Source organism: Fistularia commersonii, chromosome 11, assembly GCF_037954325.1.
Source record: "Fistularia commersonii isolate RoL2024-O1a breed Wild chromosome 11, RoL_Fcom_v1.0, whole genome shotgun sequence".
Taxonomy (NCBI): domain Eukaryota; kingdom Metazoa; phylum Chordata; class Actinopteri; order Syngnathiformes; family Fistulariidae; genus Fistularia; species Fistularia commersonii.
Genome location: NC_141294.1, coordinates 8,759,626 through 8,787,468, shown reverse-complemented (window position 1 = coordinate 8,787,468; position 27,843 = coordinate 8,759,626). Strand labels below are relative to the sequence as shown.

The following is a 27,843-nucleotide window of genomic DNA, read 5'->3' as shown; positions in this document are numbered from 1 at the left end:
GATTTATTGATCCACAATGGACAGCAGATATGATCCCTGCTCTGTATTTGTGTCCCATACGCCTAAATAGTTATCATGTTGGGAAATTGGTTGTTCTCATTACCATTTTGTAAAGATTCTGAGCTGATGTTCGAGATAAGATGTTGCATGTTGTAGGTTGTTGTCACACACCAGTTGTCTTACTTTGCCCCTAGGCAGTATCTTTTTAATGTGTTACTCAGAAAAATCCAATTCCTTCCAAATTTTGACGTACACGCTGCTTAAAAGAAAATCTTTTGCTGTTTATGATTTGTATACGCATGATCAGTTTAGTTGAGATTACTTGGCAGATTTGGGCTTTGAGGCGCCATAACATACGAGCAACTGTAAAATAGCTTTCAAAATAGGCTTAGGGTCATTACCTGTCCCAACTGTGAAGAACCTTTCTGAGAGTTTCACCGCTTCCATCAGCAGGTCATATTGATAAACCCTCTGATTATTTATTCTTATTTAAACCACATTCAGATGCATCATCGTATTACAAAGTGAAGATGCTTCTTTCTCAAAGTATCCTCGAATTGGTTTCACTATAACTGAACTTACCAGGATGTCTGTGTATATAATGTGTGTTAGGTGGTTTCTTTGATATATATACTGCTCAAAAAACATAAAGGGAACACTTGAACAACACAATGTAACTCCAAGTCAATCACACTTCTGTGAAATCATAGTGTCCACTCAGGAAGCAACACAGATTCATTTTGACTTGTTTTAAGGACATTACATCAAAGTTGGATTAGCCTGGAGTGTGTTTTTACACTTTAATTTTGAGTGTGATTCCTAATCCAGACCTCCATGGGTTAATACATTTAATTTCCATTGATCATTTATGTGTGATTTTGTTGTCAGCACATTCCACTGTGAAAAGAGCAAAGTATTTCATAAGAATATTTCATTCATTTAGATCTAGGATGTGTTTTTTAAGTGTTCCCTTTATTTTTTTGAGCAGTGTATAAATACACCTTAATAAAAAGTGTTGCCACTGTTCATGCCCATTTTTCAGATCCTCATTATTATCAACCTCTTTCTAAAGCCGCAGACCAGTTCCTCAGCATTCCCCCAGCTTTTACAAGATGTTCTCTTCTTTTAATCCCTCATGAGGGCAGGATGTTTGCGTGTATAATTACACCTAATCACATGCCACATATCCAGATGCTTATACAAACTTCTGTCAGCCGTGCAAATCAAATGACGTAACAGTTTTACATGTGATTCATTTATAGGGCAAGATGTATAGTTCAGTGTCACATACAAGGTCGAGCAGAGTTAAACACTTGTCATAGCTGTCATGCAATGAATGGGCTTTAGAGTGAGTAGTGAAAGGAAAGTGTGTCAGAGATATTTCATCCTAAGATTAGATAAGATAATACTTTACTGATCGCCTAGGGGGAAATTTTAAAATATTAAGTCTTTTTTCCTTTACAGTTTGTTGTTTAAGCTTTAACAGAGGTGTTAACATTTGGTTTAAAAGGGCAATGAAGTTACCAATAATGAATTTACACAAACATAATGTTTAAAAATCAGAATTAAATAAAAATTGACATTGTTTGGCCCTTAACATTAAGACATTTAAGTTTGATTTGGTTTATGCTGACTTTGAACGTTGTGCGATATCAAACGCAACGTCCAGTCGAAACATCCTAGAAATCACAGCGTGTTGAAGTTAAGGTGGTTGTCTGACAGACTTGGTTGTCCCATCAACCATTATTCTGTGACTTGGCCAGGGCCTCTTTGTCGGCAGCAGAATAAAATTAGCAGTTCAGACATCCCTTTCCCCTATCAACTTGTGTTCTCCTTGCCAGACAAGACGTAAAACCCTCTGGCTTGTTCTGTCTGAGACATGCCTGTGACGCCTCCTACATAAGGCGCCCAGGAGCCATTCTTATCAGATGCCCAAACCACTTCAGCTGACTCCTCTCAATGTAAAGGAATGGTTCTTCACAAAGCTCAAAACATTTCCGCCCTTCTGTCTGTGATATAATTGCCGTTGGAATTATGCAAGGCTTTCAACCACAGGTGAAGAGTTAAACAGTAATTCAGTCAGCTCTTTTTCATGCTATATTTAGCCAGTACTTTCTTTACTGCAGACCCATATGTATCTGATAATCGCTCTTGTCATAAGTTAGTATGTATTTTTATTATTTAAGATTCTTGTATTGAGATTTGATCAAGCAATGATATTAAATCCTTCTGATCGCCTTTAAAATTGCATATGAAACACACTGAGAATATATGTTGAGGGTATTTTTTTTCCCAAATATCATTGCAGACCAACATGTTAACATATAGCAATATACTGTAGGTCTGACAGTCTCCCATATTTATTCATCTTTTATTGAAATTCTTCCCTCCACATCTCCTTGGAAGGAGCTACAGCTGGCTTTACTTCTGCAACACTTACACAAAAGTGTATTTGCAGTTTACATTTTTACAGTTACCCAGTTATATTGTTTCAGAGTTGTCATTTGGTGAGTAGAAGCTAATAATGTTAAAGACTTCAACAGGCTATATTCAAACTAAAAAATGCTTAAACCCCCCTTTATTCCATCTTCATTGGAAAGGAAATAGTTAAAGACAGATAGTCTTAATGTATCTCATAAAAATATATTAAGTGTGACAAATAATCAGAAAATAAGTTTCATACATCCAAGCTGCAGATTTCACAGTGTGTAACAACACAAGGCTTTGGCACTGTTGCTGGAAAAAAAAATAAAGATAAAATAAAAAACGAGATCATTGTCGATATTAAAAGTGGAGCTTTTATAAGTATCCATGCGAGAAGTCTCATCCATTGAGCTTTTTTGCCAGAGATGATTTGGTGAATTATGCCCAGATCTCCCCAGGACAATACAGTCAAATGCTTTACACAGTTCTTCATCACATAACTCCTGAGAGTCAACACTGAGGCCGCAGGGGATGAATCATGTGCCATTACATGGACAGAGTTTACAACCATTTCATTTAGCAACTGTATTCTTTGCTTCATCCTCAAAACTTCGGTGTGGTTTTCTTGGCTTAGCAGAGCAGTTTTCTATTTCAAGACCACGCCTTCTTTTCCCTGCCTTTTGCTGCCGTGCTGAAAGAGAACATATGCCAGATTAAAGTTCAGATCTGCGACTTAACTGAACATTTACAAAAAATAAGGTGAAGAACAAGCACTTTGATGTTTTGTATTTGTAGTTCATGCCAGGCAAAAATGTTGAAAAGTGTTAAACTGATATTTTGTGCACCATTATAACCTTATTGGCTTAAATCAATATTTAGTTTTTTACTGTTCTTTCAGTAGATGCATAGCCACGCTAAGAAATCATACTTGGGCAAATGTCCACAGAAATGTGCACGTCGTATGTTGTGTAGGTTGCACCGCATGTACAGCAGTTCATTGTACCTCCTGCTCCGGGACCAGTCTCTATGTGGACCCGGAGAGCTTATCTGTTTTCCAGACCATAGTGGTCTTTATTAAAGAGATTTAACTCAGTTAAACCTAGATTTGATCATTTGACTATGCATTACAGGGGTATCAACAGAAACTCAGTAGGCTATCCTGCACTCTGTGATTAAACAACCTTTCCTTGCTCTGCTGTAAAAAACTATTTTATGTAGAAGATCCCCAAGATATTTAAGAGATTATATGGCTGCTGCAAGTTGTTAAGTGAAAAATAATTGGAATCTTGCAAGAACTTAAGGCTTCATGACATAAGAAGCCATGAGGCCTGTGGAAACAAAAACACTGATACACCGTATTCATATCTGTTTAAATCAGATAATTAACTTGAAAAATTTGAAGAGGAAAAGGCTGCAAAAGAATTACCCAGTCAGCTATCAAACTTCAGCCCAGTAGTGAAAGAATGTTTCTTGCTTTTCTCCTCAGATTTAAAAGATTTGTATTGTGAAAAACAGGCAAATTCAGTGATTCTGGAAATATTGCAAATTAGTGAGTCCATTTCTTGGTGAAGCTAGTCTATGGGGAGGCTTGAGTTTGATCCTGCCACTTGGAAGATCAAGAAGCAAAACGTGTCAGCCTTTCATATTGACAATTCACATTAAAAAAAAAAGGACGTTCTGGTAAAAAAATTGAAGACTTCTATAATGAGCAGAAATTCAGAGCACTTTTATACTTTTGTTGACAAAGAAGACAACTTTTGTGTTCGTGGTGATGAATTAATTTTTAAATATCGAACAGACATTTTGTGGTGTAGGATATGACATATTAACCTTAATTTATCATTATTAAAAGTCCACCGTTGACTGTAGTTGAAGTTCAGTTGACTTCTGATTTCCTTCCTTCTCTGTTCAGGTGTGATGGAAGCCCTGTATGAGTACTATCAAACTGAAGGCAAAGACTGTGTGCATGTGTGGCTGAGCACTGACACTGACCACTACTCCTCCTCAGCGGGGGACAAAGGCTGGGGCTGTGGATACAGAAACTTCCAGATGATGTTGTCCGCTTTGCACAAAATAGATTCCTATGCTTCCTTCTTGCAAGGTACGTGACATTTTCTCGACTCAACTCTCTACGATTACATGTAGTGATGGAATATATGAATGTGCTGACTAATGAGGTTTTTACACACTGTCCTTCAAAATACTTTCAATTTAGTTTTTGCTGCAGGCAGAGAAGGGTAGCCAGTGCTTCTTTTCACGTGCTTGTGATCACAAAAGAATTGCAGCGAGTCAGACAGGTTTCTGTTAAGCCAAGAAGGTCAGGGTGTGTCAATGAAGGAAACTCAGCTGTTTGCCCAAAGCACATTGTGTCTCATTCTGCTTCCTAGTCTAGTGATGCTGTTATTGTTGGAGAGATAAGCATCTGTCTGTTCTCTCTGTTCTGTTCGGTGGTTTTTCTTGTTTAGCATTGTAAACGAAAGAGCAATACTTTTCATTTTGATGACTAAAACACTTTCTGTTACCAAGCTCTGTTGCAATTGTGTTGTCAGTTTGACCTCACCTCACCTCATGTCACCTCACCTCACCTCACCTCACCCGTCAGCCAAGAACGTTCAGCACCTTGCCACAACATGTATTCAGAAATGCAACAGTGTCCAAATATGTTAAAATATTTCTCAGCGTACCTCTACGTCAAAACTTATGGATGCCGCAGAACTTAACTGTCGGAGAGCAAACTTCGAAAAAGCAAGTCAAAGACAGGACACAGCATGGTTATTCCTAGGTGGACTTTTGGCATTTTGCAAGGCCGTCCAGTGCAGCACATGTGCACTGAAAAGGCTTTAGTAAAGAAAAAAAAAATTTTTTTAACCAAATGAAATAAATTACACTCAGCAGAACAATTCCACAATGACAAGCGCACACAAATAAAGTAACACAAAGTACAAACAGTTATTGCCAAGCCTTTTTTGCAGCTCGTTTCACACTTGGTAATAAAACACTTCAGTGGGTGACCTAAAAGCTGCATGGTGTGAGTGCAAAACATATGGCCTCAGTGCTCTGTGTGTCGTGTCCTTGGTTCAACTCCCACCCTGCCTGGACCCTCAGTGCATGCCATTTCCCTGCATCTTTGCTTCCCACGTTCGTTTCCTCTCTCTCTTTGTCTCTTTCTCTGTTTCTGTCCCTCCCCTGGCAACAAAAAGGCAACAAAATCCCCTTTGAAATATATTTTATAAACCAATATGCACCCCAAAAACTTGAAGCATGCTAACATATACAGTATTAATGACATTGTTACTTCTAAATTAAGAATAAGTGAATATGAATGGATGAATGAACCAAATGTGTTTAGTCCTACTTTTTTTATTTTTTATTTTCTCCATTTACATGATGCTCACCCTCTTCAGAGAAAGCAGTGCCTAGTATTCCCAGGCTGCAGAGTATGATGGAGGAAGCATGGAAAGAAGGCCTAGATCCACAGGGTGCGTCCCACTTTAACCAGCGACTACAGGGAACAAGAGCATGGATTGGGGCCACAGAGATCTATGTCCTCCTCACTTCTCTGGGTATCAAGTGAGTAATAGCACAGCTGAATTGCTACTTAGGGACATTTCACTCCAAAATCAAAAATCGCCTCTTCTTCTATATTTCCCTTTTAGACAACTTGTCCCTCTCGATTCCTCCGCGAGCCGTGTGGATTTCTGCTTTATCTGTCGTGCAAGCAAATCGAAATGGCAGTGTTGTTTTAAAAAGTACATTTGGCAAAGAAATTCTCAGGAAAACAGTTGGATAATACTCACACCTTATCCTGCAGTTTAATGCAGATGGCTAAAGCCGAATCAGACAATCAGAACAAAACAAGTGGATTATGCTGAATATAACTAGATAACGAGAAGGGAAAAATGAAAAGAACACCAAACGCACAAAACAATCTGACTTAACATAAATTTGTCTCACAGCATATATGTGTATTAGTCATGGATGACTGTACTTACTGACTGTGCTGTCTGTGTTCATGTGAATGTCCTAAAACTTTTTTTACTGAGGCCTCTGTATTGTTAGAAGTTATTTTCTCCAACTCCCAGCTTTTTTCCCCACCACCCAACAATCTTTTGTTATATGTATACCTATATTTATGTGTCATATATGTTTTCAGAGCCCGCATCATTGACTTTCACCAACCAACAGGACCAGGAGGCACCCACTCCCAGCTGTTTGACTGGGTTAAGCAGTACTTCTGTCAGTCCTGTCAGAGCAGCAGACTGCCCCCCAGACTCATCCAGACCTGCCTGCCCCCACTTTACCTTCAGCATCAAGGTAAACCAGCACCAACTGCCTCATCCACCTCAGTACACTCAAGATAGCTGGTTGATTATATCTTTGCACTCATGGATGCAAAGTTCTCGGCACTCCTCACTAAGTTGCAAAATACATGGGAAATGATCAACGCACACCTTTGCTCCAAAAACAACTTTCTTGTTTTCAAGTGGTTTCATCTGTGTCAATATCAGAAGTGAGAGAAAACGAGTCATTGAAAGGCAAATATCCTTGCTCAACAATGAGTAAATCACAGTAGTGCTTTCCACAGATACATCCTTGGTTAAAAAAGATAAAACAATGTACATCTGAAGGAAGTATTGCAATAATATACAACAAAAAATTGTTTGGCAACTCGTTGTAAAAACATAAATCATAAATGTCTTTCTCGGGTCTTGCTGAGCTAGTGAAACAGCATATAAGATAGTGGATGTAAATATATTCAAATTAGCCACTGAAGCCCAAGCGGACTTGATATGGAAGTGCTCAAAGTGTACCAGAAACTCATCACCTTCAGGCAGCAGATATCTTCATCAATCCAAGTCTTTCCCAATTTCTTAACCTTGTAAAAGCCAATTGTTCAGTAGAAAAGAGGTTAATCACATCCCTTTAAGCAGATTGTACCTATGTCACATCCCTTTAACATAAACACAGTTATCCTTCAATTGCCACAAAGCGATGCTTTCAGGCTTAATGTAACACATATGCATTAATTTCTTATCAGTATCTGGTTTTGGGAGTGCAGCACCACTTGCTGAATAAAAGAGCTTTGTTACTGAAAAACATTGTAACCCCCCCCCACTCCCCGCCCCAAAAAAAAAAAAGGAAAGCAACACTACCGGCACAGCTTTGCAACGCTACGTTCATAGCTGGAATGTTACTATGAACTTCCTTTCCAATGTCGAACACACACACACACACACACACACTCATCCTCTCAGTTCAACTCAAATGAACTTTACTGGCACAGGATACATTGGATCAAATTGCCTGACCATAGATCAAATTAATTCCAAATCCAACAGAAAAATAAAACTTTTGCAGTTTCAAGGAAAATATATACAGTCTATTTATAAAATTGTAGACAGAGCTGTGTAACATTGCAGTATATTTCACCCCCCCTTTTAAAAATGTATACACAAATATCTCTATATTGACTATTTTGAATTAAATCATTTAAAATATAATTATAAACATGCAGAATTTGGGGGTCATATAGATACACAGGGAACTGTGTAACAGAGCAAATGTTGTCAACATACAAATTTAATTTCCAAAATTAATAGAAATACTTTAAGTTATCTGTAGTACTCAAAAGGGACAACATATAATTGGCCAGAGATGTGCGGAGGGTTGGTTGTTTTCCATTGGATGCCCTTTTTCTGTCATAACACCTCACAAAGGTACGAGTCTTTTTGTTGTTGTTTTTTTTTCACTATTAGTCACATTTTCGGATTTTTTGGAGCATTTGTATTCTGTGGAAAGTATCCCAGATGTCTTGGCTCTCTCGGGAGGGTCGTTAGGAATGAATGCTCAATTTCCAACTTATTCTGTGTGAAGAAGCAGCAGCAGCAGTGGGTGCAGAGTCTGTCTTTTCTCAGGAGCCAGAGCTGTCTGTGTCAGCCTTCCGTCGCTATATCAAGGGTTTCCTTAGTTTTGAAATGGTCACAGTGCTTGCGTGTTATGCCATTGCAAGTTCAATTTCAAAGGTCAAGATTTTTGGTTGTGCTCCATTTCTCTTTTTCTTCTGATAATTCTGGCTTAGTCTAACTGGGTTACTGTAAGGTTACTCAGCATGCATTTATGAACAGTGTCCATGAACCAGCTGGCTGAAGGGGCATTTCTCCACCTCCCTTATGTTGGGTAGCAGGGCAGCATTCTGTCATGTTGACATGAAACTTGAACACTCATTAATTAATTTTTGATATTTTGTAGGCAATGTCCTGATTCTGCTTTGCCAGAATTTTGATTGTGGTGTTTTTGTATATTCAGACATATCAGGAAGAATTATATTTTTCATTATGGAGGGTGACATGGAAGGAATTTTGTTCCTTCTTGGAACATAATATTTTTTCTTGGCTATATTTACCATCAGGACATGGGTCTTTGGAGAATCAGTGCAGAAGGTCAAGCCACTCTTGTGGTCCTTTTTTACTCCACCAAAACAAAGGAGCACCAGATATGCTGTAAAATGTGGGGATTTTTTATTCTCTGCCTGCTATAATGACACCAAATCACAGATGGAAACCTCGATGGTTCCAGACAATTCTTTGATGTACATATTGAATAGGACTGCAAAAGTCTTGTATCCCTGTCTTAGTACCCTGTTGTTGTTTCTTTTGTTTTGCTTTGTCTTTGTTGCACATTTAAGTTTAAAGTGCCATGTTTTTTTCTTCTGCTACCACATCAGCTACATTTTTGAGATCAACAAAACATTATTCTTATTTATGTGTGTTATTAATTAGGGTGCTGTAGGGGAAAATTTAATCTTAAATAACTAGCAGGACATAAATTTAGGACACAATATACATAAACTCTTGATGTACATCAAGTAAGATGAACATTAGTATCAGTCTGTCATCAGTGTGGCGTACTATTAAGTAAGACCTACATACATGTTTTTTTTCTTTCTGTTCTAAAGCTCACTGAGTCCCCAAATATCAATGATTTTTGTGATCTTGAGCTGTTTTGGGTCACACTGCAAAAGTACACGTTACCTGTTACAGTGGAGGGAAGAAACCGACAATATGACATGGTCACCTTCTCATGTTGAAACCTTGCTCACAGCTTGTTTTTGTCACTCTCTGGCAATGATGTGGTATTGCAAAACAGGTGTTGAAGTTCAGAGAGGTAACTGTTTTAGGCTTGCCACTATCTTTAGAAGTAACAAAAATTGCATGCTCTGAATTGCAAAATTTTTCGATCCATAAAAGTGTATTTGCTGTAGTTCATTATAAGCTCATGAAGAACAAGTGTGACATTTTCAATTACATGTAGCTGCTGCTGTTTGCCCGTGACACTGAGCTAGTTGTTTGGCCATCAGGAGTCCATTTGTTCTTCTCATGGTTTATGAGTACCATGCATTGGCATTAGTCTGAGTTTGTTGATAGATGTCTAGGTGATGAGCATCTTAAGGTAGACACAGGAATTCAGTGTGTGATAAGAGCAAACAGGCTTTGTCCACATGGCACAGACACGCCATTGCTGTCATCGTCAAGATTTATCTCACCTGATTATTTCTTGCCAAACTGGCACAAGGTGCAGCTTTCTATCAGCCGTGTTCTCAATAAGAGGCAGCCGTACTGTTGAATTAAATGAGTGTTATGAAAAAGCTTGGCAAACTTGTTGATATTTGCAGTCCACGGTTTTCAGTTTTCTCTTTTGGCAATGGAAGTAACCCTAAACCCACTCTGCTCAAATGTGGTAATTTCCTCAAATGGTGGGACTGAATGTTTATACTACATGCAAACACACACAAGCCCTACCATCTGTATTTATTGATGGATGCAGAATTGAATTATTTCACTCCATGTCAGCTGGTTGTGCTCAAAATAATTGAGTCTGCCTCTGCAGACCATGTGCAGTTACATACAAAAGTATGTGAACTATGATAAAACCATGATATAACTATGATACTATGATATACACCTGTCCAGTGGATTTGAAATGAAGCAATGGAGATTTGATTTAATACATAGGTGTAAAACTCTGGCCTGCGGGTCAAAGTTGGCCCCCAAAGCCATACCAAATGACTATTAGAGCTGGCCCGTAGGTATAGTCTATAGTGCATGTATCGCTAATTCTACAAATCCCAGAATTTTTTCTGCTGGTGTTTTTGGCACGAAAATCACAACAGGACCCATAAACACTGATATGTTCATGTGGTAATACTCGCACCCTGCTACTTAGGCAGAAAACAGCATTTTGCATGCGCCCAATATTAAGTTATATATTGTATAGTATTAAGCTATGCTTTTTCCATATTTAGTTTTTAAGCAAAACTTGTTTGGGTCCATATGAAAAGGTTCATTGTTATATCTGGAGGAAGATTTTTTTTCAATAAATATCAATGTTGAGCCGCAACTTTGTCCCAGTTTTGAATTTTGGCCCACTGTGTATTTGAGTTTGACACCCCTGATTTAATAGATACTTTTAATTGAAGTGGGTTTCTTGAAAAGTAATATCACCATGGAACAATTTAGGACTATTCACACAGTTTCTCATTTTCAGAAGCCTGTAAGTGAATGGATAATTGATCAATGGTCAATGGTTTGCTGAAAAAAAGCAGTTGACTAAAGGTCTTGTGTTCATGTTCACATTGCGATGGGTAACATCACTTGCAGATGGTACCTGAGAGTTGCTAGTGCAGATAAAGGAAGCCATTTTAAGGCAAAACTTATGGGTAACTCCATAAAATGAGAAATTCACTGAGAGCTCTGCAACACCAGAGACCTGAAAGACTACTGAAGACAGCTAAAACTGATGACCACTGAGATTCCTCTCAACTTTTATCCAACTGAAGAACACTTTTATTCTAGGAGGCTCTAAAATCTATGCTCAAAACAAGTACCGTATTCATGAATTTAAGTACAGATGGTTTGCAACGAGATGCCAATCAGTGATAGTACTTGATAGCAGGACAGCCAGATTAGATAGCAACCGAAAACATTATGCCAAGGACACTCAATGGGTTTTTGACTGATTTTACCCACAATTCACTGTTTGGCAGAGCCTGCCTGAGTTGGGGACATTTGGCATGGCCAGCTGGTGCTTAAATCTGGTAGTGTATAAGAGGTACAGAAATGACCCGACCTCAGTTGCACTCAAACACATGTTTGAGTTTTTCAGTTGACTCAATAAGGCTGTATGTGCTGATTACTGACCGAATTGCAAATATATGTTGCCAGCAGCCAATGAAAAAGAGTTGACGGGACGCAGGGAATAGTGTCAGAAGACAAAGATGACATGAAATAGCGAGAATAGCAAAAATACCCAAATACCAGAGGAGGGAGAGGGCCAAAGAAGAAAAACTGAACTTTAACAATGGGAGAAAGATTGGTAAAGCTGTGGCAGGAGCATGATTACCTTGATAATGTTGGTTGCAATGCATGCCATAGCAGGACAGATAAGTCTCCTGCAAGATTTTGATGTATTCAGCCAGCTTAAATTGTTTTGACAAATCATGTACTCTGTGATCCCTCAGGCACAGTCACTTAATGTGCAATCCCGAATCTTTTAGTCTTCTTTTAGTCTTCATGAAAAAAGCTGCTGTAACCAGTTGGTTAGTGTGTACTCCCAAGTCTTTTTAGAATCTGTAAGGAATGTTAAAGTTGTATAGCGTGTTCCCAGCTCAGGACACCTGTCCAGTTCCGGAACAGCATTTTTTAGAAAATAATTTTAACTTGACAGTCTGGTAAAGCAACTGGAAGATCATGCAGATCATTCTAAATTAGCCACCAAATAAGGTAGTGGTAAGTGTTATTCATGTAGGGGCACAAATGAAACATGTTATTGGTGTTTTTTTGTGATGGTGTGAAAGGCCAGAGTCTCTGCTCAGATTTCAGGGAAACAGCAAAACTAAGAATCCATGGCCCAGATGGATAATTATATGAACATCAACTTGTGAGTTGCTGAATGGAAGGAAATGAGATATACTTCATTGCCAAGTCAGTCACTTGATATAAATCCATGAGAGCCTGCTGTTCATTTACAAAAATGATGATAGTATATCATTATACAAGCAGGAACTTTAGCTGGCAGCATTAAAGGTCTGGCAGAGTATTTCATTGGAGGGACACCTACCTTTTATAGACGGCCATGGGACCCAGAACTCAGGCAGTCACTGACTACCAATCCTTTTCCACTAAGTAGTAAAAATGAAATGTTATTTTCTGTAGTTTATATGCAACTGCAGTATAATTGACCTACTATCCTCCTTTGCTATATATAGATTACCAAGATTTTATTCACAGGATTGCAGAGCAAGATATGAAGTTGTTAATTTAATTCACTTAGAAAGGAACATTCACTTCTGGAGATATTTTATGACAGTCCATCCAATGGATATGAATATGTGCTTTGGGATAACTACTTAGCCCATGCTGACGCATAATTTCCTCTATGATAAACTGTTCAATTCATCAAGAAATGTACTTTTGTAGATCATTTTTGGTTGAGACTAAACTGAAACCGGAGCCAAGAGTATGGCCAAAATGAGGAACCTTTTACTGTCCACATCTCCTCTTCACTCTGTGTCTTCCTCAGGTCACAGCCGCTCCGTAGTGGGCTTGGAGCAGAGGAAGAACGGAAGCCTGTGCATCCTGCTTTTTGATCCTGCTGCTTCCACATTAAACACTAGAAGTTTGATGAGCAGAGACACGGTCTCCTCAGCTGTCCGACACCTCCGAAAATTCCCGAGCAGTCTGAAGCAAAAACAGTACCAGGTGGTGGCTGTGAAAGGTGTATTATCTGCAGAAGAGAAACAGGTCAGTCTGTTATTCAGATCCATTTACACTCACTGGTCTCTTTATTACTCTCTCGTAAATACTGGGTTGGACGCTCCTCAAATTAGAAGTGCCCTAATCTTTGTAGTATGGTGGATGTATTATCACCAGTTATGTTCACACTGTCATCAGTTTGAAAGTAGGTCATGGGTCAGTCTGCTGATTATCTTGAGTACCAATACATTCAATTTTCTGTCAAGAGATGTGATATTCCTTTCTAAATGTAATTGTTTTTTTGTTCTTTGGGAATCTCAGCAGAAGCTTGATGCAATATTACTGTGCAGAAAGAGGAAGGTACTATAGTGGTTGATGTGTTCCAATGGATAAAATAGCTCTACAGGCAAGAGGAAGAATGTTTTGTGGTGGTTAACCTGCAATTATTTTGGTGAAAAGGTGGGTTTATGAGCACTGATTAACCATGGAATATATATATATACATTACATATTCGTATAGTATTTTTAATGGAAAATGTGAAGTTAACAACAGGCCAAGTTGAATGTTTGGGGTTACAGCGCCATCTTGTGAGTATGTTTGTAACCTGGCGTCTTGAGATGGTTGCTGTTTTTTTTGTCATGATGTTGGAAAAATGCCATATTCTTAAACACCTACTTACCAAGCAAACGCCCAAAGAACACATTGATTAGAATTCAACATGTGGGTTCCCGCCAAAGTGCCAGCCCAAGTTGATTTCAAAATCATGCACAAACGGGATTTACAGAGCAGTTAATCTCAACAGCAAACTTCATTACCGAGCAAAAATATACTTACCGAACTCTTCACCAGTGGAAGTCCATCCTCCTTTTTTTCCTAATGAGTTCAATGACACAGTGTTGTACAGAAGTTACATTGTTTTTTTTTTCAGTTCCAAACTCGGTTCCCAGCCAGCCAGGGAAATGATTTATGCTTTAATAAATCCTTTCCCTGGCTGGTTGGTCAAGCCTTTCCATCCTTCACAATTTCCAGCTCTTTCTCAAAAAAGGCTTTCCCACTTAATCATGACCAGCTTAGCGACTGGCTTGAAAATGTCCATTCACACATGTTATCATTGCATTTGTCTTTGTTTTGTTGACATTTTCTCTCATCCTCTATCTTTCTTGTCTTCTCCAGCCACAGACTTTTTAGGAGATTTTGTATGGATGGGCTCGGCTTTCTTCTATTGAGTTTAGCTGTATTTGCACACTGGCCTCTTGTATTTTTTGCCCACATGGAAAGGTGTTCAACCATGTCTTTCCTACCTCAGACAAACCACATCCCCCGCACATTGCAAAAAGTGAAAGGAGCCAAAGGAAATATTGATCAAGAATACAGAACTTAGAGGCACCTCTTTATTTTATTGTTTATATTCTCATGTAAACCTCAATCTTGGGGCCCTGAAGAATGACAGTGATAATAAAGTGGGCACATAAAGTACAGTATTACCAATATTTAGTCATGATAGTCATGATACTTGCATTTTTAAATACATATCCTTATATTGTACTTTATTATCTTTTTGAAAGCTAATTATTTCTCCAAAACCACATGGCTTCTCATTCTTTGAGCTCTCATATTTGGTACCTGAATCCAAAACTTCACTGTATATCAGTCACATCAAGGATTTTTCTTTTTTCCCCAATCATCACAATATATAGTGGTGTGGAGTTTGGAAAAAATCCACACACTGCAGACTTTTCCCAAATTCTACCAAGTCAATTTTTCTTTTAATCCAGCACCCATCCCTAACTGGACAGCGGATGTGCATGTGCTTTTCTTTTCTAACTAATACATAGAAGTGTCCCAAAAAGCACAACATAACTTCATGTACTCTTTTTGTACATAGACCGCCTGGTCGAGGGTTACAATGTTGGAAATAATTTCTTAGTTTAGTACAAAGTACTAACAGTACAAATGTAAAGTACCTACGTCAACATTTCAACTGAGCAATATACAGTAAGTTATAAGTGGGTGTAGCTCTTCTGTGACAACATAAATACTTACCTAAAAAAAAAAAGCTTGTTTGCAAAAAGAAGTAGAAGTTTGTCTAGGGGACTTTTCTGTTCTTGAGAATGTGCCAAGATTGTTAAATAAAAAGCACTTTTTATCTGTATATCAGCACTTTGTTTTTGTTTTAACAGATTAGCATCGCAACCTCCAGGACGTTATGTGCTGAAAGGATCCCTTGAAACCGGAATGTGAATCCTTATCCTTATAAGTGTTTCTCAGTAAATTTGTCAAATCTGACTTCATGATGTATTTAATGAATTTTCTAATTTTTTAATAAACTTTTCACTTAATCATTTTACATTTCCAAATGAACTGTGGTCTTTGCGTATTTCATGTGAATCATGAGTGAAGTGAGCAGAATGGATGTTTTTATATATACACCTGACATTGAGACAGGTTCTATTTTTCAGAAAAATGACTAGACTGTGTCACACCAATATTATACCTCTGAAGCCCCATTATTAATTGAATAGAGGTCATCTGAACATAGCAAGGGTGTTACTGGACTTTAGATTCAATACAGTAGGAGGTCCAGCTGCTCACGATTTCCAGATGTATTTTATAGAAAATATGAAAACCATGCCATAACATAAACAATTGTTCCCAAGTGTAAAATCTTCTATGAAAAAAGGCTATTTTTAGTTTTCATTCTCATTTTAATTGTAATTTTCATCCCAAAGTTTTATAAAAAAATTAGAAAAAGGTTAATAAAAGTTTTTACTACTTCCATCAGCAAAGAATCAGGTTGGTCAATTTTAAATGAAAACGCAGGCACCGAAGGTTTATCATATTATTCATTGTTTGTTTTTTTTCAATGAATATTGAAAGAGGGTAGAAATTCAAGTTCAGTTAACACAAAAAAGATTTCAACAAAAAATAACCATGACCTGAATGACTAGGAAGCCCCATAGACAAGTTTAGGTCTGTTTTAAAGTAATATCTACAAGCAATATCTAACCAAGAGCAATAAATTTTAACTGATCAGAGGCTGAAAGCAAAGCTTGTTTCTACATGATAAATAACTAAACAATGAATCAATTTTCTGAAATGTGAAAAATCTTTCAATGGCTTAATATCATTATAAATTTATTGATTTTAAAGCAATGAGCCAAAAAACTACCAAGAACAATTGTCTATATTTAAAACAACGTGTGGAAATTCGCTGAAACCTATTAACGCAGACGGATCCCGATTGCCGAATAAACCTCTGGCATTAAATCATCACAACTGCGAAAAGTCACGGTTGTTAATCAGAGCTGACCAAATGGTCTCCAACAGCTACGGGTCACCAGTGTGGGGAGTTAAAGCTGGAGCTGACGCATTGCAGCTGGAGCCACACAGGGCGATTCCTTTAAAAAAAAGGCGTAAAGATGTCCAGATGTGCAGGCACTGCTGCCACAGTTTTACAAACCCTGGCTCTTGAGATGACGCCTCACTGAGTCAAAATCATAATCCTTGAGGAGTCAGTAATTGTAAATCAATTATCCTTTTAAGTTGTATTAGATCTGCTGCTGGTACATTTAGTGTTTATAATCTGGATGACATCTGCTACAAAAGACCCTTTTCACATCAGCTATTTTGACATTTCATGGCTTTTAAACAGGTGCAACTGATAAATTGATTACAATCCAGTTGTAATAAAAGACCCAGCCATCCCCGTTGTGTGAAAAGACCAACAAGAACCCTGGGCCACCAAAGCTGAACTGGTTGGTTATCTGACGTGAACAGAGCCTTCAGCTTCCATATGGAGACATCCGTTTTCACAAGAAGCACAGCCAAGACCAGTGACACGACAAGTGTCTACCATTGCATAAAAGCACATTTTCTCCACCTGGCTCAACAGCCATATAATTCTATAATTTCCAACCTAAATTTCATTTCCGTGTATTTCAAATACACAATGATTAAAAGGATGGATTGCTTCAGTGTGATCTATGAAGGTCTAGAATCTACTAAGAATTTCGAACACTCATAAATGTCGCTTTTATCACGGTGTTTACCTAAAAAGATACATTTTTAATTGTTTGGGTTTTTTTAGATAAAAGAGTATCAAACCTTAATTAATCATTTCTGATTACCTAATGTTTCAGCTTCTAATATGCAGAAGCAACATCTCACCCTTCTGTTCTTTTTTTGTGTACATAAACTAAGTAAATAATTTGCCTTGGTGGATATTACAATTATTACATTTGCACACACGCACAATTTAATTAATGAGGGAGAAATGAAACCTTTCCAGTCTCGAGAACACTTTGAGAATGGAACGCCTACCTTGCAACATGGACTAACTTTTTGTCAATGGCATTAGCAAGTCTCTGCAACAGATGAGCTTGTGTCTGTCCCTTAGTGCCGTGTATATTTTAGGAAAAAGGACAATGAACTTTTCCGTTTTCTTTCTTTTTTGGTCATTAGTTCCTGTGACTTTATGCTAAAGTTTAGCAGCTAAACTTTGGCACTGCTTGAAAGGTATCCTATTGTTAATTAGCCCCAAATTTCTTGGCAGTTGCCATCTATTTAGCTGCTTTACTACCAAATTTATGTAAAGTCAATACCACCAAGGAGAGCATTTTGATTAACTTTATCCCCCCAGGAAAGGTAAATATGAGTTAGTATCACTTGTGCTTAGCAATGACACTCAAGTGGTGCCAACGAGAAGCCGCCATTTTGAGAGCGGCTTGTCGAGGTCACGGGGCCTCCAGCGACACCTTGGAGCTCCAGGGGTCCAAAACGGAGGATGGAATTGCTTTTCCAAATTTCACAAGTGGGATTCCCTTTACTTGTCAACATTTCAGACTCCGCTCCGTCAGTTTGGTCTCTTCAGGGGACTCTTCAGAGTTGAGCCCGCCACCCTGAGCCGAAAAACCCGGCACTCCGCGTCGCTCCACGCGTTTGTTTTGCTATTGCATAAGCAGCTGGAGGTATTTCCTGCATCAGCCTCCTGTGGCGGCTCCCGCTGGGACGCTGCGTTTCCCCGGCTTATCGGTTCACACACCCGCCGCTGGCCGAAGGGCTTCTCTAACCTCCTCCCGTGTCATCACTTTATTTGCCGAGGTGCTGTGAGAACAGGAAGCTCTGTTTGTACCCTGGCACGACCTTCTCCCCCTCTCCCACCTCCTCCCAGCCCCCTCGAAACGCCTGCTGGAGGCGCATCTCCGGGCTTCAGATCGCAAGAAGAGGTGGGACCAACAAAACGTATTTATAGCAATAAACCGGTTCATTTACTAATTGTTACAGTGACGGAGGCACCAGGCACACCGAGGACTGCGTTTCTTCAGCATCGGTCCGAAGAGTCGGTCGAATAGGTACACGCCAAACTTTACACAACTGCCATCTCATTTCCCCAGTGCTCTTTTTAAATAGGAATATTAGTTAAGAAGTATCCCAGGTGTTTATCCGCTCCGTTCCTGAGGATGAAAATGCACGTCCTTTTTTTTTTTTTTTTTTTTGTTAAATCTATTTATTCTCCTTCGCAGTGAACATGGATATAAAGGATGCGAATAGGAACAACCACGAACTGGTGTCACATAAAGGCTTCAACATTATCAGCGGGCATCACGACCCGCAGGATGTCGAGGGCATCCGCAACCTGGAACTCCGAGACTCCGACCTCTTTGTCGTCACATACCCGAAATCAGGTGAGGATTCGCGGGGGGAATGGAGGTTCCTTCGGGGCTTGCCTGTGTGTCCTGCGGCAGGAGTGCATTTGAGGTCAGTGTGATGTTTGGATTCCCGGCAGCGCAGAAGCAGGAACAGGGCTGATTAGTATGTGCAGCGTTTCCACATGAATGTCCTGCTCTTTTGTGCGTTGTAAATTGATTTCAGCAGAGAGCCGGCTATCAAGTGACTGACTAAACAAGCGCGTATTGTGAAAACATTGAAACTGGCTCAAACTTGAGGCTGACCCAATTGCTTGTCATTGCGCCCACACACACACACACACAAACACACACAGTGGGATATTTGGATTTATGTTGCCAATCTTTGCTTGACAGGGACGATCTGGATGCAGCAAATTCTGCTGCTGTTGGAGGCGAAGGGAGATTTGACCGCCGTCGCAACTGTCAACAGCTACTCCAATGCTGATCTTATCCCCTGGATTGAGCTGAATGGCAACAGACAGGCATTCATAACGGCTCCATCACCCAGGATAAGGGTCTCCCATCTACCCTATTGGTTCATGCCGTCTGCCCTGAGCCAGAAGAAGGGTAAGGTCAGTTCTCACGTCACTGGTCAAGCTGAAAGTTTTTGCATCTCTTATCTGAATCTTCTGAAGTGTTGTTTTTTTTTTTTCCCTCCTCTCATCCAAGAGGTTTCCTCAGATCTAATGAACCGGGGAGTTCAAGGAATGATCCGTCCTGATCCCAGCTTTTTTACATGTAATACAAGCCTAGACCAAAGTTGCGCTTGTAAATTGTACTACCCAATGCTGCAAGTAATTTTTCTGCGATGAATGAATATTGTTTGTGTGAATTAACAAGTATTCCTTTCAAAATGATTTGCTGCTGAGGTACTATGCTGTGAGTAAAAGTCTTGAGAATATTTTGGTTTTACGGGAATTTACGTGCTTGACGAAGCTCAAATGTGTTTCTGTATTACCTTTTAGTTTTTTTTGTTTTATAAATTAACACTTTTTGTATGGACCAATTCAGGTTTAATTAGATACTATGGGCCAATCTTTGTCCAGAAGTATTTATTGCTTTATTTGCCCAACATTCACATCAGCTAGTGGCCTCTCTACTCTGTGTGCCACACGTGCTCATACTTGGGGAAAACGGAAGCCCTGCCAAGTTTAACCGTCTGTCGAAGCATACCATTACGCTCCGTATTGGACAGAATCTCTTAAGAAAAAATTTAGTAAGGGAATAAAATGTTTCTTTTTAAACAATGACTTGAGTACATTTTTGAAATGACCCAAAAATACGTATTTTTTCCTGAATGGATACCACTCTTCGTTAAGAGGCAGATCATTTGAATAATATACCGATGGATATAAAATTATTTTAGTCTTTTTTTTATTTTAATAATTGCAACCTGTGATTCACCAGTTTGTTCACTGCCTTCGTACAATTTTCTGTCTGTTAAGGGGGGATGTTAGTGGGCTATGCTGAGGGATGGAGTCATTGGATAGCTTGTCTATTATCCTCTTCTGCCTGAACCACCTCCACAGGGTCAAGGGGGCACCTGAGGACAGAGCTGACCTTCACTTCATTATCAGCTTGTCTCGTCTCTTGTTAGCAGCTACCACATAGAAAGTGTCTGAATAGTGGCCATCATATTATTGAAGCGCTTTGCCATGCACTCGCCAAGATCTGTCTCCTCTAAAGCACAGATACATTTTGAGTCCACTTTGTTTTAGTTGAATATCTTGGTTTGGCCTTTTCATTATCTATTGACTGGATGTTTCTCTTGTTTGGGAATGATCAACTACCCTGCAAAAATCCACAACCCGCTCTTTCTGCACGATCCTGCCTAAGTCTGTGTACTTTATTTTAATTCATGATTAGACCAAAAACCACAGAACTTCTGCAGGTGATCGGTGACGGAGTTGTGGGTAGAGCTTTTGGAAGGGTGCTGGCCCACTACAGAATTTTCTGAATCGTCCCTCAAAATAGCAGGTCCCCTCCATTATGACATTTCTGTTTTAATAGAATCATGAATGGAGAATTTTAAACTCATATGATCTACCTCATACCCATTGGAGATAGTCAAAGTCTTGAATTTAGATTTTATCTATTGGCGGAAATGGCTTTCAGTGTTCTCAGTGGATATGACACTTCTTGAATTTTTGACCTTAATGGCTTCATTTTTAACCCTTCCATGCTCCATCTTCTACATTTCAAAGTTCCACACAATCAACTTTGTGGAAGGTGCTAGAAATGTTGGCCTGAATCCTCAAAAGTCATCACAGTGCTAGGATCTGTGATTGTGATTTAAATACCATCAGTATGCTTATTACCCTATCAAAATTGATTTAGATGTTTTTATTTTGTTTGCTGGATCTGTTTTTTCCGCCCTCCAGCTCGGTTGTGGCTCTGCCAATTTATTCTGTCAATACTGTGATGCCACTCTCAGATGCTGAGAAGGGGAATCATTAGAACAAAAATAAAACATTTCAGTCAATTAAGTAATGTTATTTACACTTCTCTTCAGGTGATCTACGTGGCAAGGAATCCCAAAGATGTCCTGGTGTCATACTTCCACTTCCACAAACTTGCAAACATGCTGGAAACCCCGAATAGTTTTGAGGAATTCTTTGAAAAATTCATGCAAGGAGATGGTAAAAGTTTCTCTGTGTGGTGGTTCCTAAGTAGTGGACCTCAAGGTTGAACGTCTGTGTTATTTATTGCAGTGTTTGGCTCCAGATGGTTTGATCATGTAAAGACATGGTACTCTCACAAGGATGACATAAACATGCTATTCATCACATATGAAGAAATGATTCAAGTAGGAGATACATTTACTTCACTATACATTTGTACATTTAACGGCAGTAAAAATACACAAATTAAATGATAGAAGTTGCTGTTGTCCAGGACCTGCTGTCTGCAGTGAAGAGGATCTCTACATTCCTGGGCCAAGAGCTGACCGAGGAGCAACTGGCCAATGTTGTGACGCACAGCACTTTCAACAACATGAGAAAGATCCCTCAGGCCAACTACGAGAAGGTGCCTGTTAACCTGCTCAACCACCACCAAGGACGATTCATGAGGAAGGGTAGGTTCTGGCCAGAACTCTGCGTATTGCTCAAGCTGAATAAGACAGGGCCAGCGTCTGTAATTTCTGATGAGACCGACTAAATGTATTATCATTTGATGTGGGTGACTCCCCCTGTGCAAATTTGGAAAACAGTACACATTTTGCAATATTTCCGATTTCACCAGTCAAATGTTTAAAAATAAGACCAATGATGGCATGTGGGGGGGGAAATACCTAATCAGCTAGAATTCCCCCTTAAGTCAATTAGGAAATGGGCACTAGAATAGTGGAGACAATATGACCAGAAAAGTAGAATGCACCCTAAGTGGCGCTCATGGGACATTCTGTTTCACATATGCCAACAGTGTACATAACTTGTGTCTGTGTGTGTGTGTGTGTGTGTGTGTGTGTGTGTGTGAGTCTTGTTTCCAAATTTTCATTGTGCTCAACTAAAGGGGCCTCCTCAATTTATTTCTGTTAATTAAGTGCCAGCTTGGAAGCCTTATTAAGCTTGACTTTGCGCTAACATCAATCAGCCATAACGTAAACACCAGGATGAAATTGTGGGGATGCCCCTTTGCCACCAAACAGTGGGCCATTGAGGGATGGACTCCATAAGAGCTCAGATGCTGTTCTGTCATATCTGGTTCCACGACGTTAGCGGCTGAACCCTTAAGTCCTTTAAGTAGTGAGATGGGGCTCCATTGATCAGACATGTTTGTCCAGCACATTATTAAATGCTTAATTGTGCTGAGATCTGGAGAATTTAAAGGCAGACAACTTGAACCCGTTTAATAATGCTCAAACTATCTCTAATCAATTTCCCTATCATTTTGGAAGGTAAACATTGAAAGCCCATTTCCAAGCTTGCCCATTTCCAAAGTCCAGTACATCATATTGAGACCAACAGTCCTATATATCCCTTATATTGATCATAATGCTATGTTTGTATATGTAATCTATCAAGCTCAGAATACAGAATATTTGAAGAGTCAGACTGAAAACTAGACAGACGTCTTCTTTTGGCTTCTCCCTTATAAGGGGCCACTACAGTGACTAGAAACAAATCTAAAGGTAAGTAGTGTGATGCACTACGGTGCCACACAGAAATCTGTGGGTCTCTCTTGTTGCACTCTAATTGAATAGTTTATCAAGATAGTGTACTTAGGAATGGTAACACTCAATTTTAAAATATTGTACAGTATAAGGTTGGACCAGTTTGAGTTGTTTATTGATGGCTTGCGTACCTTTTTGCTGAAGTTGCTGTTGAATGCAGTACCTGAATTTGGTATTGACTGTTCATTGTGGTTTTTCTACAATTTGTCTGTTTTTTTTATCTGAGTTTGTTGCTCTGGGTGGAACAATCCAGCACAGCCAGCTTGCTAGATTTATGTCATTACAGCACCAATCATGTTATTAATTATTAGCTTCCCTAGTAAATTATATAATTTTCACATGCCATGCCAAGAAATTATCCAGGTGGGGGGTTATGGCCCCTGGCATTATATAGATTTACGTGTAATATATGGAACCTAGAAATCTAACTTTACAAAGCTTGAGTGTGAGCATCCTTATCTTTTTGTAAGTTCTTGGACAGACCAAAGGTTTAAGTTGGCTCCGATGTAATTACTATTATCGATTTTAAACTCCCTGTCGACCAGAATGTTCAAAGTTATCATTGATATATTGAGTTATTTTTCAAGCCATGTCATGGGGTCTCATGTGCCTTTTGTTTATTTGAAAATTCTTGTTCATCACTTCAATAGGTGACATCAGACTGACCTCCAAAAACCAAGAACTCATTTCTTATCTTAATTTCAAATTTAATGACCACCTTAAGAGAGAGTCCTAATCTAATGAATGATGTCTGACATCCAAATCTGGTTAAAAGTCCCCGACTTAAGACAAAATAGGATCACACATTTTGTTGGTGGTTGAAACAAAATCTACAAAGCCAAATCAACTTTTTTTTTGTCTATGGAGCTTGAAAATCCATCAGCACAGTTTTTCATCTTTGTAACTTACTTTCTCTGATGAGGAAGCACTGTGTTTACAATCTTTAGTCAGTCAATGAGTTTATGGATGGATTTTCACAGAACTCAAGCGAGACTAACTGTCCTGGCACGCCTCGGTCTATCCTTCAGCAATTAAATGATTTTTAAGTCCTCAGATTCTCTTAGGTCTCTAGGCATATATGATTTATTCCCTGCCAGATTAGCATATTTTCACCAATTACTTTGGTGGTTGTTTTTGAGTTCCCTCTGAGATCAGCTTTCTTCTCAGACAAAATTCTTTCCACAAAGTGGTCCCTTTTTTTAATATGAAGCCACCAAGTAACTTGTCTTGTTCAGAGATGCATTTGGAAGTTTTATTTCTGAATTGACCCACATGGTCTGGATATAGTAGTTTGGTTAATCCATCCACCTTCAATGCTCAGTAATCAGAGGGATGTAGGATTTTAGTTAACACTAGTTTCTGTCTAGATTGGTTCACGTTTCAAGTAGACACACTGTCTCTGAGTACTTGGGCGGTCGAACTATAGGATGTCTGGCCGTGTCCCACATTGTTCATTGAACAATAGCACATATGCAGTTGATAATATTGTATTTAAGCGTAGAGATGATTACATCAATGAAATTCACTGACAGGTGGAAAGAAGATGCTTCACTCTAAACCAAAATGAAGCAGGTTGTGGTCAATGGGGTCAGTGTTTGGTTTCAAGATTCCATGACTTTTTTTTTACTTTGTAAACCAACCACTGACCTTGATTGCTTCCATCAAAATGAAATTTGATACAGAAATGGGCATTTTAACAGTTTGAAAAAACATAACTTCGATGTCTTCTGACTTCTAAAATCCTGGTTATTAGTCTTGTTTGAGTCATTTCTATGATTGTGCTTCTTTTCAGGGATTCTTTGCTGATTTTGGGTACATTTTTTGAATTGTCATTTCCTTCTTTCGTGTTTGACCAGGTACCATCGGTGACTGGAAGAACCACTTCACTGTGGTTCAGAATGAAATCTTTGACAAGGTCTTCCAGAGTGAGATGAAGGACTTTCCTCTGTCTTTTATCTGGGACTCTGAAACCATTGCATGATCAGCTGTCTGCCTCATGACCACCTGGCGAGCAAAGAGATGTACAGTATGTTTCCACAGCTTCTTCAACAATATGCTATTCAGAAAAGCACATGTCGATTTCTCTGCCAAACCAGCGTCTGTACGTTTCGACCTCACTCTTCACTTTACTGTGACTTCCCAAAGCATTTTGCCATGAAATCTATGCAACCCTACACTAAGGCAAATTGGTATGATTAGTTATTTTTATGAAGAAACATGTAATCTTCTAAACAGTTTCCTTCCCATTAGATTGCTTTTTGGTGGTCGTAAAATAAACATTTTAATGCAGCCTCACTGAAAAGCCAACTACTAGATACTCTGTAGGATAGGAAGGGAGTTAGAAATGTTCTTTTAGTTGGACCTCTTGCATTTGGATATTCAGGTTGTTTTGGATACATGTTATTTTTTCACAACTCATAATTTGCTCTTCACATTTTCCCAGCAAATTCTTTTGATGGGGAAAAAAATCCATCAGTGTATATATATATATATAAACTGACAAACATCACCTTTTGTAATGTAATCCTCGAGGAGCTGTTGTTAAGACTTTTTATATAAAAGTTCAACTAGTTTCCTACCCTGTACGTTGCAGAGTATTCAGTCTATTTTAATTGTCAGCACAATCTTACTTTCATTAAGCTTTATTCATATTCATCTACATTTCTGTAGAGAGATCAGGTAAACACGCTGTATTATGGCTATTCAGATACATAACCAGATCGCCGGGGGAGCCAAGACCCAAGTTAAAGTTTAAGATTGGATGTGAATAAAACACAGAAGGTAAAATAAGAATTGAACATATGATACATTCCATATCCTCCCCTACTTGTTGCGTGCATTGCTCAGGTGTGATTTAGGCATCCTCTTCAACACAGCCTTCAAATCAAACCTTTTCTTTGAACTTGCATCTGTTTAGTACCTTCCAATGGATTCAAGTCAGGTGATTGGCTATGCCATTTTGACAGCTTTATTTCCTTTCTCTGAAACCAGTTGAAAGTTTCCTTGGGTATGTGTTTGGGATTATTGTCTTGCCGAGATGTCCACCTTCTTGTCATCTTCATCCTGGTGGAGGGCAGCAGATTTTTTTTTCTTTTATGACGAACGTCTCTACATTTTTCCAATTCTCCTTCCTTCAATTATATGAAGTTCGCTAGTATTGTTTACTAATGTTGACCCCGCCCCCCCTTTTGTTTTACAATATTTTACAGTACATAATTGCCTTGGTAACTTGTGTATATGTTTGTATCAAATCTGTCTCCTCCCCTCTGTGTTGTTCTAAATACTACCCTGTTTTTGCTTAGTATTTATGTCTTCTGCTGCCAGGGGCCTGATCAAGACTTCAGATCCCAAACAAACTGTGCATCTGGTGCCAGCCTGGGTTAACTACACTCCCTCTTGATGTTTTAAAACACAACACACAACATTCAGCTCCCAAATGACAAGTGATTGTAACTTCCGCCGCCTCAGAAATGGACACAGCCCATGTCAGAACTGTCTGTTAAACAGCTGCCGTGTATTCATAAAGAACCTATTTAACAATTTGCACCAATGTCTTGTGTAAGTGTTTGGATAATGAAAATGACTGTTTGGGTTTTTCTATTGTTTTTTCCCATGGAACTGGAAAAACTGGTGATTTGATGACAGCTGTGAGTCTGACACTACCATTTTTTTGGTGATTTATTTTATACATTTCATTTGCACAAATTGCATCATTTGATTTCTATTTTTAGACATGATAACACATGACGAATCTAAGGGCAAGAAGCCACAGGCTTTCATAACAGACCACCCCTTAGTTTCAGGAGACAACAAAACATCCCAAAGGAACAGAAAGGGAAGAAAAAAAAAAGTCAGTTGACATGTTCTTCAACAACCAGCAGAGGTACAAAGCAGCACATATTCACACATGAAGAAAGTATATTTCAAAAAATGTTGTAGGCTAATATATGCACACAGTGTGTAGAAAGTACTGGTACACCTTTTTCCACTGTCTAAAACTACAGTCAATGGTATGACTAGCAGTCTTTCTTTCCCTTGCAGTTCCGACAGCCTCCTCTGGGAAGGCTTTTCACAAGATTTATGATTTTGTCTGTGGGAAAGTTTACGAGGTAGGGTGCTGATGTTGGTCGGAAAGGCCTGGCTTGCGATCCCCCCGATCTGTTTCATCCTGGGACTGAGGTGGGAGATCTGTGTGGTCCAGCTGAGTACGATTTCCAAAATCACCCAAACATGTGTTGAATATCCTCGTTTTGTGCAAGGACCTCCATATCTGTTCCCACAAAACTGTAAGCAAAACATTGTCCAAAAAAGATAAAAGAAACCCCCGTATCATTATCACTCCTTAGGTTGTCAAGATTGCGGCCAGGTATGTTGTCATGTCCTCCTGATAGCCACCAAAGTCTGAATTCCAGATATTTCACATACTGACTTGCAGCAAACGGTGTCTTCCTGCCACAAATCGGGCCATATTTGGATTTGCTGAACCACTTCAATGTCATGGCTGTTACTTGTGTGAGTGAATCACTCTCCTTTTAAAGCCAGTCAGCCACTATTCATTTCATACAGTAATCCAAGTTACCTGCGTTCCAGCCAGAGTTCAGTTAACCAACCGGTTAACCCCTGCATGACCGAGGGTCACGACAGGTCAGAGATGGAGCGGGAAAGGAAATGAGTGCTGGCTTTTTCTTTTCTTGAAGAGAATGCATTTCAGTTTAAGTCTGGTGACAAGATTGGCAAGGATTCATCCATCCTTATGCCTGATTGTGATAAACCCACCCAATATGACTCTGACCTGCAGCAGTCACA

The 27,843-nt window shown here is 39.1% G+C and overlaps 2 protein-coding genes across 13 annotated transcripts in view; both read left to right on the top strand.

Moving 5' to 3' along the window:
- The window catches only part of zup1 (zinc finger containing ubiquitin peptidase 1), a 30,446-nt gene extending 14,909 nt beyond the window's left edge, over nucleotides 1-15,537 (top strand). For 3 of the 4 annotated variants that reach the window (XM_086154862.1, XM_086154860.1, XM_086154861.1), the window contains 4 exons: nucleotides 4,337-4,525; nucleotides 5,829-5,994; nucleotides 6,578-6,738; nucleotides 13,003-15,340. In XM_086154862.1, coding sequence (XP_086010988.1) covers nucleotides 4,337-4,525; nucleotides 5,829-5,994; nucleotides 6,578-6,738; nucleotides 13,003-13,544 — 1,058 coding nt within the window. In that variant the 3' untranslated portion in view covers nucleotides 13,545-15,340. The other variant, XM_086154863.1, reaches the window with a different exon arrangement.
- Nucleotides 15,538-18,300: 2,763 nt separating this feature from the next.
- On the top strand, nucleotides 18,301-26,583 carry LOC147229402 (amine sulfotransferase-like). Of its 9 annotated transcripts, none has more exons than XR_015106786.1 (9): nucleotides 18,303-18,527; nucleotides 18,699-18,860; nucleotides 19,218-19,435; nucleotides 21,376-21,502; nucleotides 21,575-21,669; nucleotides 21,759-21,939; nucleotides 24,894-25,063; nucleotides 25,745-25,818; nucleotides 26,362-26,583. XR_015106786.1 is itself a non-coding variant. In XM_086154856.1 (8 exons), exons 2-7 carry the CDS (start codon nucleotides 18,704-18,706, stop codon nucleotides 25,016-25,018), a joined length of 903 nt encoding a protein of 300 aa, XP_086010982.1. In that variant the 5' UTR covers nucleotides 18,303-18,527; nucleotides 18,699-18,703; the 3' UTR covers nucleotides 25,019-25,063; nucleotides 26,340-26,583. The 9 variants fall into 9 exon arrangements, 5 of the variants coding, with proteins under 5 accessions (XP_086010983.1, XP_086010982.1, XP_086010981.1 ...); XR_015106785.1 differs by having other exon boundaries at nucleotides 26,340-26,583; XM_086154856.1 differs by lacking the exon at nucleotides 25,745-25,818 and having other exon boundaries at nucleotides 26,340-26,583.
- The last annotated feature ends 1,260 nt before the right edge of the window (nucleotides 26,584-27,843 follow it).